Source organism: Ceratotherium simum, chromosome 31, assembly GCF_057802395.1.
Source record: "Ceratotherium simum simum isolate JZ-2026a chromosome 31, ASM5780239v1, whole genome shotgun sequence".
NCBI lineage: Eukaryota > Metazoa > Chordata > Mammalia > Perissodactyla > Rhinocerotidae > Ceratotherium > Ceratotherium simum.
Genome location: NC_141930.1, coordinates 18,346,143 through 18,367,399, shown reverse-complemented (window position 1 = coordinate 18,367,399; position 21,257 = coordinate 18,346,143). Strand labels below are relative to the sequence as shown.

General features: G+C 39.4%; 1 protein-coding gene across 3 annotated transcripts in view; it reads left to right on the top strand.

The window, feature by feature from the left end:
- The window catches only part of PREX2 (phosphatidylinositol-3,4,5-trisphosphate dependent Rac exchange factor 2), a 284,540-nt gene that overhangs the window by 100,033 nt on the left and 163,250 nt on the right, over nucleotides 1–21,257 (top strand). For all 3 annotated transcript variants that reach the window (XM_087420479.1, XM_004436261.3, XM_087420480.1), the window contains 4 exons: nucleotides 212–345; nucleotides 5,156–5,259; nucleotides 14,274–14,423; nucleotides 17,470–17,614. In XM_087420479.1, the coding sequence (XP_087276605.1) occupies nucleotides 212–345; nucleotides 5,156–5,259; nucleotides 14,274–14,423; nucleotides 17,470–17,614 (533 nt within the window). The remainder of the gene's footprint in view (nucleotides 1–211; nucleotides 346–5,155; nucleotides 5,260–14,273; nucleotides 14,424–17,469; nucleotides 17,615–21,257) is intronic.

The following is a 21,257-nucleotide window of genomic DNA, read 5'->3' as shown; positions in this document are numbered from 1 at the left end:
CGGTTGTAGCTGCTGAAACTGACCTGAAGGAGACTGGAAGGGAAGGAGACCTACATTCAGTGTATAAATATTTGTACCATTTGAACTATTATCCTCTCTGTATATTGCATCTTAAAATAAAAACAAATATACTTTTAGGGAGAAAAAGAATTACACACAAAAGTTTCTATTAAGTAATCAAGCATTATTATCTCCATTTTTCCTGACTTAGGGGTCCAACATTACTGACACCTGCACTGAAATGCTCATGTGTGGAGTCTTACTGAAAATTTCTTCTGGAAATATTCAAGAACGGGTGTTTTTTCTTTTTGATAATCTTTTGGTGTATTGCAAGAGGAAACACAGGTAAGATGATAAACAGGTAATACTTCAGAATTATTTAGCCATCTCACAGGTTTAGCCTTTTTTCCTCTGTGCTCCCAGGAACTCATGATCTCATCAGTAAACTTCTACATACTCTCAGCCTATTCTCTGATGTTTCTCACCTTCTTGTAAGACCTAACTGAAATGTGACTATCATTTGATGACACTACCTCCCCAAGACCCTTCTGGAGAAGAGATGGTTTTTTGTTCCTAACTCACATTCCTCAGACCCTGTAGGAGAGGTAGGTATGTCTTCCCTGTTTCCTAAAGCTTCTTCCCAACCATTCCCCCCTCTTCCTTCAAGAATTCTAGCCCCCGTGAAATTCGTGCCATTAATCTTTCCTGTCCGTTAGCTTTCCTGTTTATTCCCTTTTACAGAGCACTTAGTATTTCCCTGCCACACACGAATTCAGTGATGGCTTTAGCTCTCATGTCGCTTTCTTCCCATCCCACTCCTGTCACCATTTCTGGTGTGTTCATAACTCATATGGATAATCTGTCCAGTGCTTGGACCTGAAAGCCAGTCTCCTCACCTGCAATGATACTCTCCTTCATTACACGTGAGCCACCTGTCCTGTGGTCATACCTTTACTTTGTCAACACTAAGTAATAAAAGTTATAAAAATTGAAATCTCGATTTTAAGTTTCCCACTGTGCTGCATTAAGCTGCTCATGTCAGAGTCACCATTGACCTCTGTGTTTCCTAGTCAACTGCTCGTTTTTCTGCTCTTTATGGTTTTACTTGTTTTCCCAGCAGCAGTTAGCTTAGTTGAGTAGTTTTTCCTTCTCAAAACACTTTCTTCTCTTTGCTTTTGTAACATCACACTCTCTTGGCTAAATATTGACCTGCTGCGGGGGTCTGCTTTGCACTCCTCTTTCCTCTTCATATTCATGGACTCTGCCCTGGTGATGTTTATTCAGTCCCGTAGATTCATGTCTTACGTCTATGTCAGTTGTGTCCCGTGTTATAGATTCCTATATCCTGCCTATTTGACCTCTCAGTTATGATGGCTGTAAGGATTCTCAAGCATAACATGGAAGAAATAGAATTCTTGATTTCCCCTCCTGACACTGCTCCTTTCCTAGTTTCCCTGTCCATTGGTTTCCTTGTTTCCAAAACCTTGGAGTTAGTCTTGGTTCCCCTCTTTCCTTCAACCTCCCACATCTAATCCACTAGAAAATCTTACTGATTCTGCATTCTCTCCACATCTCTCCATCTACCCTAGTCCAGTCCACCGGTATCTCCCCACTGGGTGATAGTGGTTGTCTTCAAACTGGTCCCGCCATATCCTCGTTTACTGCTCCACAATTTTTTCCCTGCAAGGAAACCACAGCATCTCTTGTGACACAAATAAGATCGTGTTACCACCTTGCTTAAGGCTATCATTGGCTTCCTAGAATAAAATCCAAACTTCTTATCCTGGTTTACAAAATTCTGCATGATCCAGTCCCTCCCTACTTCTCTGACTTCAGCACGTCCCACTTCTCCAAGCACTGCACATTTCTCCAAGCACTGCCTTCTTTTTCTCCTGTTCTTTGATTATGCCATGTGTGTGTTCCTTTCTTGGGGCCGTTGCACTGGCTGTTTCTCTTTCCCAGTGTGCTTGTCCCTCTGAGTTTTGCGTGGCTGGGTTCTTCATACCTTTGAGATCTCACTTAAATATCTCTTCCTCAGATATATCTTCCCTGACCACTCCATCCACTCCCAGCCATTCTCTATCACTATCTGGAAAGTGCTTGCTGATATTCTCTTCATAATTTATTTGTTAACTTCCTGCCACCTTTACTAGATTAGTCAGTAAGGTCCATGACAACAGAGGTGTTGCTGCTATTTCCCTGGAGAGTGGAGGAGACCTGCCGTGTAATAGACACTCAAGAAATATTTGTTATATAAGTGAATAAATGAATGAATGAGTGAAACCCATGCGAGTCCTTGGTATAGCTTAGCCATCATTGGTTTAAGTAATTTTATGTATTAATGTTATTGATGTAATGATATTTGTTTTAAAGCATGGATATAATTTTTTATTTAGTAGGTACTCATTTTATAGGATGTTTTCTTGAACTCTTGGGAAAAATTTTTTGCACGTTGATTAAGCAGAATAGTAGAGAGGCATTTAATTGGGAAATTTCCTGAGCCTTTTATGTGCTGCTTCCTAACTGCATCTAGGACACGTCAGTTTCAGTGAAGTGGTACCAATAAGGTTCATTAAATTTAAAGGCAAAGCAGGTGGTTGAGAGTGCAACTATATATCCCTGTGTGTAGCAATAATTTGTTCATTTTAACTGCTGCATAATATTCCATTGGTTGAATGTATTACAATTTAATTAATAACAATTTATTTATTCTCCTATCAGTGGATTTTAGAATTGTTTCCAGTTTTTCTGTATTGTGAACATTCCTCTACATGTACCCTGGTGACCTTTAAAACACATAAGGAGGGAAATCATATAATCAAGATATGCAAATACTCAACATTACAATTTAGAGCAAAATGATTTTCAAACCATGAGCTTTTCAATCTCTAAACTTCAATAGAGCCATTTTCTGAAGGGAGCAAAGATCTCTCTATTTGAGCTAAGTGTTAGAATATTGATCCAACGCTACTAGAATTTCATATTGAGTATTAATATCTGCAGGCCAGGGGACTGTGCGGAGTTCACAGCAGAATCACAAAGAAAATTACTTTGGAAAATAGGACCCGATGATAAATTCTTTTATATATATATATATATATGCGCCATGATTTTTTACCTGTGACTAAAACAGTTATCAAGGATATTAAGCTTTAAAAAATATGATTGGTTTTAAGTATGATATATAAGAAATTTTTTTTTTTTGTGAGAAAGATCAGCCCTGAGCTAGCATCCATGCCAATCCTCCTCTTTCTGCTGAGGAAGACTGGCCTTGGGCTAACATCCGTGCCCATCTTCCTCCACTTTATGTGGGAGGCCGCCACAGCGTGGCCTGACAAGCAGTACCTCGGTGCGCGCCTGGGATCCGAACCCGGGCCTCCAGCAGCGGAGCGTGCACACTTAACCGCTACGCCACGGGGCCGGCCCCAAGAAATTCTTTTTTGCAAGACACCACAATACTATTTCCTACCTAAGAGAATATGTGGTGACCTGCATTTTAGTCTGCTCTGCATTCTTCTCTATCTTTGGCCTCTGATGATGCCAACTTTCATAGCTACCTGACCTGAATCCTTAGTTTATAGCATTTATTTAGGCTTATTGACAAAGGACATTTTGAGTTCACTTTCAAAATGAACATGGGAGTCCAGGGTGGTGAAGGTTGGGGCTGAGAGACCCCTCGTGAGATTAATCAATTTAGTTAGTTTTGTTTAGTAGTGATGAAGGACTATAAAGTTGTGATGAGGGTTTAGTACATATAAGCCAGAAATATGCATGCTTTTTCAAGGAAGGAACTCAGGGAGTGTGACAGCACCTTGAGACACCTTCCTGCACCCGCCCCTTCCACTCCAGTGCAGGTATCTAACGGTAAAGGAGGAGAGGAGGGGAGCACTGAAGTTGGTGTGCATTTACATCTTCACTTTTGCTAGATGTGTCTGTATAACACAATCAATTAATGATTATTTCAGCATATTAAATTGTTAGCCAGACTTTTGTCTATGAGTCAAATTGAATAGTTCAGGTTCAACTGACATCTCTTGAGAGACTATGTATTTTTTAATCCTCCTGAATCATTTCTTATAATCTTTCCTTTTTAATTAAATTTTAAAAAACACAGTTTTTAAGATAATCCCTCCTGAGTGTTCAGTGATTCAAGTACAAACATACATAACTACCCAATTTGTTATTACAAATGTTCATCTGTAAACCTGGATTTTTCACTTTATGTTATATACTTTTTAAGATTAACGGCCAATACTACACATACCATACACAATGTTTTGAAATGTTTGGATTTTTATTTTTTATTTATTTATTTTTTTGGTGAGGAAGATTAGCCCTGAGCTAACATCTGTTGCCAATCTTCCTCTTTTTGTTTGAGGAAGATTGTCCCTGAGCTAACATCCATGCCAGTCTTCTTATACTTTGTATATGGGACGCCACCACAGCATGGCTTGATGAGTGGTGTGTAGGTACGAACTTGGGATCTGAACCCATGAACTTCTGGCTGCCGAAGCAGAGTGTGCAAACTTAACCACTACGCCACCAGGCTGGCCCCTTGGATTGTTTTAAAAATAAATGACCTTTATGAAGGATTATAAGTGTATTAAGAGACATTCAATAAGTGTACTGTTAATCATATTATAAAAACATAGGAAAAATATATTCAGCTGGATAACAGTCAGCTTAAGAATCTCCAGCGTAGTCAATTTCTTTGCAGAGGGATCATAAGTGCTAACTGAATTTGAGCTTGAAAAAATGGAGATTACCAGCTAGTTGCTGAAAAATGAGGAATGAAGCTGAAAAAAAATTAAATGAAATTTTAAAATAATCGGCTTTTAGTGTCTGTCAGAGTTTATTTTGGCACCTTTGATGTCCTATATTGGGCAAAAGCACATACTCACCCTCCCACCTATATACTATCCTTAGCCAGAAGCTTCAGTTTATTTTAAAAACTAGTACATAAGTCACATCTCATAAAGCAACCAGTGCTGTTATGAATAGGAGGACACAAGTGAAAAACACCAAGAGCCTAACATTTGATATTGATTGAGTTGGTGTCTTTTTTTTTCAAAGAATCGCTTAAATTATATTGCTTCAGCACTGTTTTGCATTAAGTTTAGTAAACAAAGCTTTTGTAATTTCATTTTGTTGTAAGACGGTTGAAGAACAGCAAAGCATCTACAGATGGACATCGGTACCTTTTTCGTGGCCGGATCAATACAGAGGTGATGGAAGTGGAGAATGTGGACGATGGCACAGGTAAGTGATTAGGAGATTTAAAGTGGAATGCCCATAGTAAACTCCCTCCTAAGACAGACTTCTCGCTTGAATAATTCATCTGCAGCGTATTGGAGTATAGAAATACTTTGTTAGGTAGAGCAGTCAGAGGAGAAAGGCGAGATATGGGAAAATAAGTGAGATGTTGTCGACGTGGACAATTATATTTGGCTGAAACACACAAGCATTGAATACAGAGATAAAGAAATAACTGAGTAGGAGTGTCATAGGACGCTCACAGTTCCTGGTATAGAAAGTATGAGTGCAGAAAATATTTAATGAATGAATTGACTTCCTTTAGGTTATACTATGTTTTATAAGTATATATGTGATATTTTATTCCTATAATATATTCAGTGTAGAATATAGCAAACTCTAGATTTGTTTTAGCTTTGTTGTTAGTGCCGTGGAGTCGATTCTAACTCTCAGGGACCCTGTGCACAGCAGAGCGGAACCCTGCCCGGTCTTTTTGCTCCATTCTCTCACCTTCCAGCGCTGTATCAGACAATGCTCCGCTGTTATTTATAGGGTTTCCCTGGCCGAGTTTTTCAGAAGTGAGTGGCCAGGTCCTTCTTCCTAGGCTGTCATAGTCTGGAAGCTCTGCTGAAACCTGTCCCCCAGGGGTGACCCTGCTGGTATTTGAAATACTGGTGGCGTAGCTTTCAGCATCACACAACATGCAGCTGCCACAGTATGACCCCCGACAGGTGGTGTGGTTCCTTGACCAGGAAGTGAACCCAGCTGTGGCGGTGACAGTGCCGAATCTTATAAACAGGTTGTCTCTGCAAGTTTGCTTGTAGAGAAAAGTTGTGGATGGAGGTTGTTTGTGTAATTTTAAGCGCTCATTTTAAGTACTTTTACTCAAAGATAGTAAATTTTTGTTCTGTAGATTTGAAGATATGGATAAATAAGTGCATAAAATCACGATTACTCACAAAAAGTAAAATAAAGTTAAAATAATTATTTTCTACTTGAAAAAACAAGTCGTCTATAAGATGAATGTTTAGTAAATTGAATCACATCTTTTCCCAATGATTTTCGTTAGTATTTCAGAGGTATGCTTCTAAGAGACAACACAAGGTGAGGGCCGGCCCCGTGGCATAGCGGTTAAGTGCGCGTGCTCTGCTGCTGGCGGCCCGGGTTCGGATCCCGGGCGCGCACCGACGCACCGCTTCTCCAGCCGTGCTGAGGCCGTGTCCCACATGCAGCAACTAGAGGGATGTGCACCTATGACATGCGACTATCTACTGGAGCTTTGGGGGGAAGATAAATAAATAAAATTTAAAAAAATCTAAAAAAAAAAAAGAGACAACACAAGGTGAAATAAAATATATTAATTGTTGCTAAACGAGTTTTATTCCCATAATGAGAAATGTCTTTATAATATTCCATTTAAACACGGAACTGGGGCACAGATCAGCTCCCCACTCCCATGTTCCTTCGTTGCCATCTCTGGGTCCCAGAGGGGAGAAGAATGTTTATAATCTGTCAGGAGCACAGATTTTCAAATGCTCACCGGTGCACTGTTTCTCTGTCCCATTGTTAGCATCCTAACAAATTGTCCAGTGCTTCAAATAGTGACCGTGATTGCTGCAGGTAAGGAGAAGAGACATGTAATCAGCACAACTCAGGTGGTGCCTGAGATGGGGCACTCACCTTGGGAACCAAGTCATCCTGTGGAGAGGCTCCTCTTTGGCTAATGGTGGGGTGGAGGTGTGGAGCTGTCAGCTGGCACAGATAGAAATCCCTGTCTCTGCTGCAGACTGTCATACAGTTGCAAATACTCCCATGCTAACGTGTGGGACCTAGTCGGCTATCTTTCCATAGCAGGCTGTGCACATTGTTTTTTATAAGGTGGCAATAATTCATTTCGGTGCTTTTCTAAGGAGACTATTTAGTGACATTCAGAAATGTCATCTGTCTAAAATGTGAATAGCTATCTTGCTTCAGTAGCTTGAATGCTCAAGAGAACATCCAAAAGCCGACGTTGTGCTTGAGGTGGGAGGAAGTGAGATGGGAAGGCATACTCAGACCTCCACTCTGTCCCTTACTGGCCCTGTCTGCCCCTAGCGGAACCACCTCTCCCCTGTTGCTTCAGCACTCTCTTTGTTTTCCCACCCCCATCTTTTTTTCTGGTGAGGAAGATTGGCCCTGAGTTAACATGCGTGCCAGTCTTTCTACGTTTTGTATATGGGACGCCACCACAGCATGGCTTGATGAGTGGTGTGTAGGTCTGTGCCCGGCTTCTGAAGGCTCGAACCCCTGGCCACCAAAGCAGAGCATGCGAACTTAACCACTATGCCACTGGGCTGGCCCCTCTTCCCTTTTTATGTTTTCCCATGGGCACAGAGCTCCTGTGTCTCACTTCTTTCCCTCTCTCCCAGATGATGTGATTGTCACCATTTGTACCATCTGCACTGGTAGTCTAAGTGAATTTCAGTAATGATTGCTCTGCTTATGGGAAACTGGGGCACTAGATGAAGAAATGTAAGAGCCCAGGCATTTGGAGGCATGGGCACAAAATGCCATCCTCAGCGTATGTGTGTCAGATGTAGGAGAGTGAGAGCTGTGAGGGGTGATAGAGCTTTTATGCAAATTGTCCTCAGATTCAGTCCCATGAAAAAGTTCTGTTAGTGCAGGTTGGATTCCAGCCTTCAGGGCCTCGGTACCTGGGGCAGAGGGGCATTGTGGAAACAAGACCTAAGACCTTGGTGGTGTGAGTTAGTTGGGGAGACAGGACATTACAGGATATTTAGTTATTTCATTGTCATAAATTAGTTGGCTGATGGCAACTCTTGGCCAGAACTTCCAAGGCTCAGCTTTCATTGAAATATGATGAAGAAATTCATTAGACTTTGTATTATGCAATTAAGGCTTTATTTCTTCTTATACATAAGCAGCACTTTGCAGCAATTTGGCTGCAAATAGTTGCTACAAGGTCACTTAGAGAAATTTTAGGCTGCAATTGGATACGTTCTCTTAGCTTTCTGCAAAGAAAATTTAGTTTTCTTGTGAGTGTGTCCGCTAGGTTTTTGGGAGAGTTCTCTCCCAAAATTTTTGGGAGAGTTTTCCAAGTCCTCTACCTGGACTTGGAAATTCAAAAATAGAATTTTTGAAGATGGATAGGATCTCGAAGATCAACTAATATACCCCCTTAACATTCAGATGATGAAAATGAGACCTGGTATAAGAACTAACTTGTCCAAGTTTACCCAGCTGTTTAGTACAGAGCTGAGACTAGAGTTGTGTTTACTAGTTTCCCATGTCTGTGCCTTGAGAAACACCGAGCAGAGGCTCCAAATGGGTTTTAAATCTATAGGGACCCACTGGAGAGCAGTGAAGAGAGAGGCATCCATGTGTGGGGATTAATTTTGGTTGCTTATTTCTTCTAAGAGATAATCTAGGTGCTGCATCAACTTTCTCCTTTGTCATGGTCATTTCCATCGTAGAATCTTCATTTCTTTTGGATGAGCTCAGGTTTTACGTTTTCTTACTTTATACCCCATGAATGGGAGCTCTGATACTGAGAGCTCTGAGCAGCGCTGATCAATGTCCATATATCAAGTCCTCCCCACACTTGGGCCCTGGATAAGTTGAGTGAGGGATGGGCAAATACTGTAAGGCTCCTCTGCTCGTTGCCAAGACCAAAACCAAACAATAACTACACCATATTGAGGGGTAAGTAATAAAAATGAATTAATTGAGATACGTTTTTAAGCATGCTTAGGACTTGTGATGGAAATTTTAAATTTTTTCCCATCCGTTTGAACGTATTATAGAATTACTGAGTATTTTTGTATTTTGTAGGTATAGTAATGCCTTTCTTTTCTAACTAAGAGGCTCCCTCAGGCGACTAATTGCATTGATTTAGCTCAAAATTTACAGAAGGAATAATTGCATTTGGAAAGAGACTAAACTTTTAGCCGATATATTATCTATCTCAAATCTTTTGAGAAATAGATAAATATGATTATAGTTTATTTATAATGCTTAATGATGGATCTTATAGTTATATTTTAGAATAGAAAAAAAATTTAGTTAAATGATGGTATGACATGCAGAAGTGTAAAAATTTGTATATTTATTTTAATATATCCATGATATTTATTATTTCCTGTGTTTGAAGAAGAAGGTAGCCATTTAGTTTGTGACCCAGTTACCATTCTACCATCCCCTAGATCCAACTTATTTCAGTCAATTCTAACTTAATTCCTCTTTGAAGATTCTTCCTGGCGATATTAGTTTGATCATGATGCTATAAAAAATATCTAGCTGAAGAGCAATGGTAGGAAAGCTACTGAACCTTTTAGAATTAATTTTCATGGTAGTTTTCATAGTACAGGCTTGGAAAGCTGTTCAAAAAGTGGCACCAGATTATTTGTATTCTCTGTTAACAGCTAGTTTATTTGTGTGGTTGGACAGAGGGCAAGAATGTTGACCTTTAGAAAATATGGTCTGTAGTTCAGTGTTGGGCAAACCATAGATTGCAATACAATAGTCAAATTTGAATTGGATAAGATGGGAATTTTTTATTCTTGAGGTTTTCTTTGAAAGTTAATAGATTTTTAAAGAAAATCAGCTGTCGTTTTAAAAAAGTAAATATTTGAAACATTTTAAGATATTGAATGCGTTGTTTTTATAAAATTAAATTTTGCTTATTAAAGAAAATTTGGAAATTGCAGAAAAACAGAAAGATGAAAAATATTAGATAATCTTATCAACCAAAGACAAATAAATGAGAGGACTTAAAAAAATATATCCTTCAATTTTCCTTTGATGCATAGATAAAAAAAATACTTAAAAATGTGAACTTTATAATTTTGTATTCTTTTTCATTTAAAGGAAAGCATTATGTTAATGATATTCATCTTTACCTTCATGTCTTATTACCAAATAAACATAGTTTTTATTGTTACAAAATAATCGATTGAACAGATAAACCGTAGTTACTTTAACAACTTGTAGTATAAGCTGGGTTGAATACATTCTTAATTAAGAAGTGGCATAACGTTACAATGTTAAAAAGAGTGCTTAGAGCATAATAGTTCTTTTCTGATACACTTAAATTTTCAATGTTATTAATTTAACTGTTTTTGGGAATTAAAAAAGATCAAAGGAGGAGCTACGTTTTAGAGTTTTAAAAGGAAGAACCAGGGAGCTGGCCCGGCGGTGCAGTGGTTAAGTGTGCGCACTCCGCTTCGGTGGCCCAGGGTTCGCAGTTTCGGATCCCACTGCGCACCGATGCACCGCTGGTCAAGCCATGCTTGGCGGCGTCCCATATAAAGTAGAGGAAGATGAGCACGGATGTTAGCCCAGGGCCAGTCTTCCTCAGCAAAAAAGAAAAAAAAAAAAGGAAAAATTGGTTAGAACCTTTTTTCCCTTAAAATAATGTCATATGCTATTTTGGATACCAGAAAGTTTTCTTCTATTATTTGACAAAATGAAAGATTTATTCCAAAAAATAATTTTCTCAATATTAAATATTCATAATGTGAGTATATTGTAATTTAAAAAATTTCCTTTAGAAATGTACACATTCTTGCTGTTGATCACCAGATTGAGAGTTAAATACATTATTTAGACATCAATTGCTTGATGTTTTGAATAATTTATTATGGCAGTGTCTTCTGTTTCCTAGGCATACTATATAATACTTGGCTATCATGCATCTTATTAAAATGCAAGTTATTGAAAGGATACTAGTGTGTCCACTGAGATTTATAGTTGTATCAGTTTTGGAAAAATCCTATCTCATTATATAAAACTGTGCAGAGTTTTAAGAGTAAGGAATTTGCAAACTGTATAGCTTCAAAGTAATTAGTGACTTGTTCAGGGCTGCCCCTTAGATTTTTCTCTTTTTGGAAAAAAATCAGTGACTAGAGACTGTTGAACTTGGATATTCGACACTTAATGAATGGCAATTTTAATTCTATTTCTTTTTGACACTTCCTGTAAAATTAATATTTTGGATCCATTGAAACTTGCAAATTCCTGTGTTTGCCATTGATAACTTATTCGTTCATTCAAAGATTATTTTTAAATTCCTACTAAGGAAAAACACTGTTGGACTTTTCCATGATCCTAGTGAGGGTGTTGTTCTTTATGGACAAGTTTAATTCTTATTTTGTGGAATGAAGATACTGAGAAATATACTATGATCAAAATTATGAGGCTGTTTATATACCATTAATTCTTTTGAATTAAATGAGAATCAATTGCTTATTTTTATAACATTGATAATTTGGTAACTATGATATCATTATGAAATATTTATACTACATTTTGAGGCCTGTTTTATGTACATACATATGTATATATATGTGTGTATTTGTATACACACATATATGTGTATATGTTTAAAATTATTTGTGATTTTTTTTAATTGGCATTATAGAAAGTAGCTAGCACATAAACTTTAAAAAGGAACATTCTCCTTTCATTTTAAATAGTTAGGTGACACGAACAGTTCTCATAAAATATTATATTGGTATAGCAGTTGAGATCTGCGATAGTAGGTTTTACAGTCAGCCAATGATCTTGCTTTCTGTATGTGAACCAGTAGCCACTTGCAGTCACATGCTGGCTTGTCTGGTTCTGAGTTTAACTGTGCAGTTTGCAAGGGACTTTTGAAAGCACAAGCTGGAGTGGTCAGGCCAGGCTTCGTGGAAGACATGGGTACACTTGAAAGAGAAGGAAGTCGATGAGGCAGAGAGGAGAGTGGCGTAGCTTTGTGGGAACCTCGGCCTGGGGAACACGTAAGTGTTCCCAGGACAAGGAGGAAAGCAGCAGACAAGAAGAGAGGCGGCAACACATTGGAACGTGGTGGAAAGTGGCTTTGGTTAGATAGGCTGGGGTCACTTTAAGGAGAGTATCTAAAGCAAGCCGACGTGTGTTGACTTGAGTTGGTGGCAAGCTACCAAAGGCTTTTGAGCTAAGAAATGGCCTGATGAAAAGTATTTAAGGAGGAGTGAGCAGGATGTGGAGAGGGCAGTGCCAGGCTCACGTAGTCCAAGAAGGCAAGGAAGGAAGACTCAGGTTATAGAGGGGCTGGCCCAGGGCACATACTGTGCAGGGTCGGGAGCATCACCGTGGCACGTGAACTTGTGTTTCCCTGTGTTCTGTGGGAAGAGTACACTATGCTCATTTAAAATAAGTCCCCTGTTTTATTACTGCAGGCCTCATGTGGTTGTTGTGGGTTTTTTTTATCTAGAGTCTGATTAAAGGGGTAATGAGACTAGTGGAAATGTGGGAGCTTTTAAACCGCAGTGCTAGGGTTCACTTAGCTAATCTTAGCTAATCAGGCTAGCGTTCACTCAGCTAGCCTCATTTGGGAAGAGGGAAGAGAGTATGAAAAGCTTGTTCTTGTTTGTAATACCGGCCACAAGGCCTGTGACACCTTGGGGGAGGAGGGTGTGTGAACGCGTAGAATTTGATCTTTTTTCCCACCATTTTATCATAATTTCTCAGTTGGTTATTTTTATAGGTATTAAGGAGGGATTGTGGTGTGATTATGAACTAATAATTTTTACTTCCTGACTAATTCCATTGATACTTACCTGACATGTATAATGAGGGTCTGCTACTTTGTAGAGGACGTGAACATGAATTAAATATGTCAAAGTAAGAAGAAAAGAACAAAAATTCCTTTTAAAAACGTATTTTAATTTCTTTATAGGGAAAAATTCTCTGCCAGTTTGAATCTGTATATTATCATAAATCGTTATTGAGTATTCATGGGATTATGGCACATTTATATAAAATATAGACTAATATCTAATATAATTCTATCCTAGCTCACATGTAACCTGAAATTTTTTTAAAAAGCCCAACTATACAGAATCATTTGATAATGCATTTATGGAACAGGTATTCTGATCACAGAATACCTGTGGTGATTTTGTAGCTAAAAAGACTGTGGGGATCAGATTATGGGAGAATACCAACCATGTCTGCCTCTGCTCAGAATTTACCAAATAAAATAGATCAAACAGACGAAAACAGGCGCATTGCCACAAAGTTATTTCTCTAAACCATCTTTAACGTTTTGTGGCTCCCCTGCTGTATACCCACCATTACTGCTTAGTGACTCTTGGGAGATGAATGAAAAGTGTCACCTTAATTGGCTCAGATGCTGATTTAGGCCTTTGTCATATGTTTTTCCATCTTGGAATCTTTGCTTTGCAGACTGTCATACCAGTAAGGGCTGGTTACAAGGAACGTCACTATTCTCTATCTGCTGTTAGGCAGAGAGCTACCGTAGAGGGTTTGCTGTTGACATTTTCAAATCCAGGATGACAGTTTAGCCAAAATTACGGTGAGATCTAGAAAAAGACAAGAACATGCATTCATACTCAAAGAAAACATTTTTGTTTCTGTTCATGGCAATTACGTGGAACGATGTGGTTTTAAAAGTGTGTGTGTATTTTTCAACTATGTGCAATGATAATGGATTTGCATTTGTATGTTTCCATTTATTGCAGATTAGGTAAATGCCCTCTTGTTATGTTCCATTCATTTGTTCTGATTCTTACTGTGTGGCTCATTAAATAATTGAGAGTTGCTCTGTGGGGATGTAGTCTGTCTCTGAAACCAAGAATAATATTTCAAAGGAATATTAGAAGGCAAAATGAATCTGACACCTTGAATATTTGATTATTGAGATAAAACTTTTTTAGAAGTCCTTCCTTTATTGCGTTAGGAACTTTAACAATATTTTTCAACATAGAAGAAAGGAATTTAATTAGTTTGAATTTTTGATTTCATGTAATATATTAATGTTATGAGTTAGAAATGTGCTATTATTGAGCACTGACTGCATTCAATATATAAACATTTCTTTAATATTTTTATTCTTGTGTTCTGCAATACACATTTATAAAGCAAAGATATTTTGAAGAATTTAATGGTTTTGGAATTGGTTTTGTGAATTGAATGATTGCATTGAAATAATAATATATATGATGTTCATTCATTCACCTTTATCCATTAATTTCCAGCTGACTTCCATAGTAGCGGACACATTGTTGTTAATGGATGGAAGATACATAACACAGCAAAAAATAAATGGTTTGTGTGTATGGCAAAAACACCTGAAGAGAAACATGAATGGTTTGAAGCTATTTTGAAAGAAAGAGAGCGGCGAAAAGGTGTGTGTGTGAATTGGGCATTATTACACTTTGTGAAGATTTTAACTTAGCAAGAAAGCAGATAATGGGCAAAAGTTATAAGAAAGTAAAAAAGTGTATGATGTTCACTTGGATTTTCTATGTGATGTAAGCCCCATGCTGAAATATTGTTTGAATGCTTCCAATGTTGTTACTTACTAAAAGAAAAGACAGCAAAACCTTGCATAGTTAGCAAAATAATTATGTTGTGGTTGGCAGTGTCTTTTAAATAGTATCTTAGTCTGTTCAGGCTGCTATAACAAACTACCATAGACTGAGTGGGTTATAAACAACGGAAATTTATTTCTCACAGTTCTGAAGGCTGAGAAGCCAGATTAGGTATCTGGTCGGGGCTGTTTCCTGGTTCATAGATGGCCATCTTCTCATTGTGTCCTCACATAGCAGAGGGGGCCAGAGAGCTCTCTGGGGTCCCTTTTCCAAGGGCATTTATCCCATTCATGAAGGCTTCACCTTTATGACCTAATTACCTCCCAAAGGCACCACCTCCTAATACTATCACATTGAGCATGAGGTTTCAATACGTGAATTTTAGGGGCACACATTCAGTCTATAGCAAATAGTTTCATTAGCTTTAAAATTTGTTCAATTTTCTTTTCAGTTTATTCTTATCATTTTTAAAGCAGCATCACAGAGTTTCCCTTTAAAAGACAAGCTTCAATAGTATAATTCAGCGTTGTAGGGCCTCCAACAATTGTTGTCTATATATTTAATAGTACTCTGAAAACTCCTAGACCAAATATGATAGCATCCTAATTATAGAATAAGGCATTTTGGATATATATTAACTTTTAAAAATTGTTACAGTGCCATTGAATATAATGTAATATAACCTAGTAAGGAGCTTGTTCACATGAGGCAGCCTAGCTCAAATTTGCTTCATGTTTTTAGCAAGATTTGTGAAAGGTATTTGCTCTGGCAATATTCACTTGTGTGAAGTTTGTCTGCAAGTGAGCATATTTCAGTAATCAAGCTAGGATATAGAAATGCTTGTATAACTGCTAGTTTCTTTACCAACTTATTGATAAGAAACACAACAATGTTTATTCCTTTTCCCAGAGATCTAGAAATAAAACATCTCATTGGTGATGAAATTTCGGAACACACAGAGGCCTTTCTTCCATCTTCAGATAATTTTCTGTGAAGAACATACAGATTTCCTACCTGGATTAAAATACTCATAGTACACATTTGTATGAGAATTTCCAAAGCATTTTCAAATACTTACTCCTTTCATTAATCTTGGATAAGAACCAGATAGAAATTGTTTTTTTTTTTTTTTTTAGTGAAGAAGACTGGCTGTGAGCTAATATCTGTGCCAGTCTTCCTCTATTTTGTATGTGGGATACCACCACAGCATGGCTTGATGAGTGGTAGGTCCACACCTGGGATCTGAACCTGTGAACCTGGGCCATCGAAGGGGAGTGTGCCAAACTTAACCACTACGCCACCGGGCCAGCCCCCAGATAGAAATTTTTAAAATGAAGGTTATGAATGCATAACTGGCTCTTTTAAGTTTTGTTGAATTGAGGAATCAATTCAAATATAGCAAATCACTTATAAGGTAAACTGAATTTTTCATCAAATAGAATCTTTATTTTTTTCAGAATGGCTATGCATATACATAACACCCAAGACAAAAGAGAAAAAAGGAAGAAAGAAAGAACATTCTATAAATCTGTTTATAACAGGCTCTATTCTTAATGGCTTATTCACTTTTACTGACAAATGTTAATGGCTCCTGCATTGTAAAACATAATTAGTAAGAACTTTTGTAGCTAGAAGACTAAAAATAATTCAAATACTTCTTTTGCAACAGTTCTTCATCAGTCCCATCTACTGATTAAGTGTCAGTGTTCAGCATTGGCACTGGTCTTCTCTAAACTAGATTCTTTGCCTGGGTTCTCTCTTCCCACCAGATTAGCTTCCGCTCCTACACTGCCAGTTTCTAAGTCCTTCTGTCCAGCTTTGTCCTCTCTCCAGAGCTTCATGCTCGTGTAATCAGCTGACCCCTGGACTCCACCGGAACGTCCAAACTCAGCCTGCTCAGTGCTGGACTTCTCCTTACCTGAAACCCTTTGCCCAATATGCCTTCCCTCCGCCATTCAGTTCTCACATGAAAAGCCTGGAAGGCATCCTGATTTCTTCTCTCTCCTTCACGCCTACATTTAACCTGGTACGGTGTCCTATTTGTACCGCCTCGCAGATATTTCTCAACTTTATCCTCTTCTCCCAATAGCCTACTATTGTTTGCAGCGTCTTGAACTTTTGTGGTTCCCTCCTAATGGTCTCCTTTTTTTTAAATCCTCCTCCTTTAGGTTTGTCCCCTACACTGTCCTCTGAGCTTTGTTACCTAAGCAGTAAAACTTTCTTTCCTGCACGGCCCTGCCTTTCCCTTCCCTCTGGTGAAAACACTTAGATGTTTCCCCAATACCTGAGGAATGAAGTTCATTGAAACAGCAGTTGAGCCAAGACCCTGCCTGACCCTCCAGCATGTCTCCTGTCCTCTCACCTGAAACCCAGGGCTCGGTGCTGCTCCACCTCAGATAGCTCCAGTGAATAATTTCCCTCTGGAAATCCTAGTCGTACCTGTGTGTTCAAACGTGGCCCTTTTGTGAAACTTTTCTTAACATTTCTTGGATAGAGGTGAGGTACTCTGAATATGCCTCTATTATATCACAACTTTTTCCTTAAGGCTGTCTCCAGGGCCACCCTGTCCGGTTGTGCTGACCTAGTCTGCAAAAAGGGTCCAGAGAGAACTCAGAAAGGTTCTTCCACTGGCCAAACCACATGCTTTTGGGGCACAATTTGCACAAAGATGCCACGTGGCCCTAGGCATCTTGCCTTGACTGTCTCCCTGGTATCCTAGGAGCTTCTTGAAAAGGGCCCTGTCATACAGAGCTCTGTATCCACAGCCCCCAGCACATTGTAGACAGATGGTTGTTTAGTGACGGCATGTGTGAATGAAGAAACTTTTTCAATTACCTGTCCTTTGTTTCATTTTTGATAGGTTTAAAATTAGGAATGGAGCAAGATACCTGGGTCATGATCTCTGAACAGGGTGAGAAACTTTATAAAATGATGTGCAAACAAGGAAATCTGATCAAAGACAGAAAAAGAAAACTAACTACGTTCCCTAAATGCTTCCTTGGAAGGTAGGAGTGGTAATCTGGGTGCATGTATTTCTTTTATATTTTCCTATCTCACATGTTAACTTTTGTTCAGTTGTTTGTTTTTCTTTAAAAAATATTTTCCTGGGGCCGGCCGGGTGGCGCAAGCGGTTAAGTGCGCACGCTCTGCTGCGGCGGCCCGGGCTTCACCAGTTCGGATCCCGGGCGCGCACCGATGCACTGCTTGGCAAGCCATGCTGTGGCGGCGTCCCATATAAAGTGGAGGAAGATGGGCACGGCTGTTAGCCCAGGGTCAGCAAAAAAAGAGTAGGATTGGCAGATGTTAGCACAGGGCTGATCTTCCTCACACATACACACAAAAATTTCCTAAGTTTTTTGAATATTTCTTTACTATCAACATTTCTTAGACCATAGTGGGATGAGGGAATGGACACAGAGCCAGGAATCATGACCAGAAAACTTAAGGCATCCATCCATTCATCCATGACTTCAACAGTTTCTGATATACCACGTCCCAAGGGCAAAGCAGAGGCTGGGGTCAGGCAGGACTGGCAGCCAGGTGGGTTTGCGTGTAGGGAACAGACTCTGGCAAGGACGTAAGTACAGGGCCTGAAAGTCAGAGAAGATTAGAGAACTAAAGACACACAGGCTAAGCTACCAATTAATTCAGAATTTAGACAGCTGAGCTCAGGATAAAGGGATATAGATGAAGAGTGAAAAAGTGGGGGGCCAGGCACAGGGCAACAGGCAGGGATGTCGCCTGGGCTTTTAGCCTAGAGCAGATTGACTGTGTGTCCTTGCGTTTCTGCAGACAGCTTCATGTGAGAATCTCTGCTGGGTTAAGCATGCAGAGCCAAAGGGAGGGCCGCTGCCTTCAGGTACCTCTACTCAGGCCAGGTTCCGGGCTGGCTTCTTCCTATACATTATTTCTAATCCTCAAATACATGCTTAGGAGTTAAAACCTTTATATTTTTTAAAGATTCAGAAACTAGGGATCAGCAAGTTTAACACGCCCAAGTTCTTATAGCTAATAAATGCCAATGTCAACTCTATAAAAGTAGACTGAAGTAGTAGTTCAAAGCTGAGACTTCACAATCAGACTGTCTTCATTCAAATCTGGTCCTGCCTCTGGCTAGTTGAGAGATTTGGGAAAGTTAAATTTCTCTTTCTTCTCTAAAAATGGAGATGATTGTAGTGCTTGATACCTACCAGAATGTCTTAATTAGCTGTGCAGACACACAGAATCACCATAGACCACACCAGCTCCCAACCCCATCAGAAGAATATAGGCCAGGAAACCTTGTCCTACAGGGCAGCACTGCGGTCCCTTCCTCAGTGGCATGGTCCTCACAGGAGGCCACACAGCTGCCAGCAAGCTAGCTTTGCTAGTGTCTGTAGTCCCCCAGGTGATGGCTCTTGTGCAAGAGAAAGAGCAGATGTGAGCACACCTTGGCTTAGAGGCCCCGTGTTACAAAGAAGACACTATTGCTTGTAACAACTTCGTGGGCGTAACTTCCCGGATTCCCACAGGAACATGCCCACTTACAAGAGTCACTTCAAGCTATAGCTTCTCCCCAGGTATTCATAATTATTGAATTTAGCTATCAGGGGTCATTTTTACCATAAGCAATGCTGCATAGTAACACAGCTGACACCCTACCTTCATCAGGTTTCTAGGGAAACAGATCTAGAAAGTTAACCCAGGGTCAAATTTGTCCATATTGAAGGAAAAGGGGTTTGGTTAACCCTTTACCCATACTATCTCATATGGCTGTAGTGCTAGTTAGTTGTATATACAGAGCATTCCCCAGAGCACCTGATACCTAGGAGAGACTCAGTAAATGTTAGCTGTGTTAATTGTGGCCTTTTCCATAACTGCACACTACCTTTGTGTTATAGCCCAAGTGTGGGATTGCTTCTGACTGGATCATCATCCTTTTGCAGAGTGTTGATGGGATCTCCTTGTGGCTTGAGTAGGTCCCATGATAAAGCCACTCATTGACTTCCTTTCCTGCCCCTTCTCGTTTATACCCCTGTACTTCCAACTTATAGCCATACTTAAAATGTGCTCATTCCCTCATTTTAATATGACACACTCAGGAATCTGGTGAGATCAAAATGGAGAAATATGCTTTACATACCAACTATCTCAACCTACTTGTCAACCGCTAGCATTTAATAAGCTCTCACAGCGTTCTAGGCACTGTGTTGAGACCTGACATTCATTAGCTCATTTAGTCCTATGACAGCACTATGAGGTTGATATTCTTCTTATTTCTGTGTTATAGCAAAAAACCAAGGTTTAGAGAGCTAAGTTTACTAACCCGACATCACACAGCTAGTAGAGGCCGAAAGAGGATTGGAATCCAGGTTGTCTTAACTGCAAAGTACGTGATCTTAAGCAATATACTCTATTTCACCTGACTTCTATTTTCTTTCTTTTGGATGGTTCTTATTTAATAGAAGAATAAAGAGCACTTTAACAACTTCTTCTGCCTTAAAATGTACTTTTTAGACTACACATCCATTTTTAGAATTCCATATCCTTTGGTTCTTTGACTTGAGCCATATGTGTTGCTTTTGGTTTTGAAATAAATGAAAAAATAATTTCCTGACACTTTCCATAGCTTTGCTTCTCTGGCCTCTGTGCAAACATGAAACCATTCTAAAATATATTCATTAGTTTATATAAAAGTTCAAATATTAGATTTTTATAACATGAGCAGGATAAAATATTTTATTGTAAAATGTCTCTGTATTTAGCGTTCTCTTAAGGACACCACATGGCGATAAAAAAAAAAAAATCACTGCCGAGCTGAGGCTCTCCTAAGTGTTGCAGAACATCATCCTTCTTATCTAGGATGCCTGGGGCTCGCCCCTCTCTCCTGAAATGATGAGAGATGTGAGCTGTAGTCCTCTGTGGCCTTTTACAGCCACAGCAGATGTGTGTGGTAGACAGTTCTGATGGATGGGTTGTGTTGGAGTATTCCTTATGGATGACAGTTGAGATATAACAGTGAATTTACCAAGTAATTTTAAAATTTGAAAACAATGTAGTAAAACTTTTCTGTATCTTTGGTGTGTATTAATTTTCTATTGCTGCAAAACAAATTACCACACGTTCAGTAGCTTGAAACAACACGCATTTATTAACTTGTAGTTTTGTAGGTTGGAAGTTGAGGTGAACTTGACTGGATTCTCTGCTTAGGGTCTCACAAGGCCAAAAGCAGGGTCTGGACTGGGCTCTTATCTTGACTCTCTGAGGCAGAATCCACTTTCCGGCAGGTTCAGGTTTTCGGCAGAATTTAGGGCTTTATGGTCATAAGAATGAGGTCGCCATTTCCGTGCTGGCTATTGGCCAGGGCCCCTCTTCGCTAGAGGCTGCCTGCCTTCCTTGGGGCTTGACCCCCTCTGTCTTCACAGCCAACAGTGGCACACTGAGTCTTTCTCATGATTTTAATTTTTCTCACTTCCTCTTGTGCCACCAGCCTGAGAAAACTCTCAGCTTTGAAGGGCTCAACTGATGGGGTCAGGCCCACTCGGATAACTTCTGTATTTTAAGGTGAACTGACTTGGGATTTTAATTACATATGCAAAATCCGTTCACAGTGCTACCTAGGTTAGGATTTGATTAAAAAACCAAGGAGTGGGATTCTTGATAGTGAGG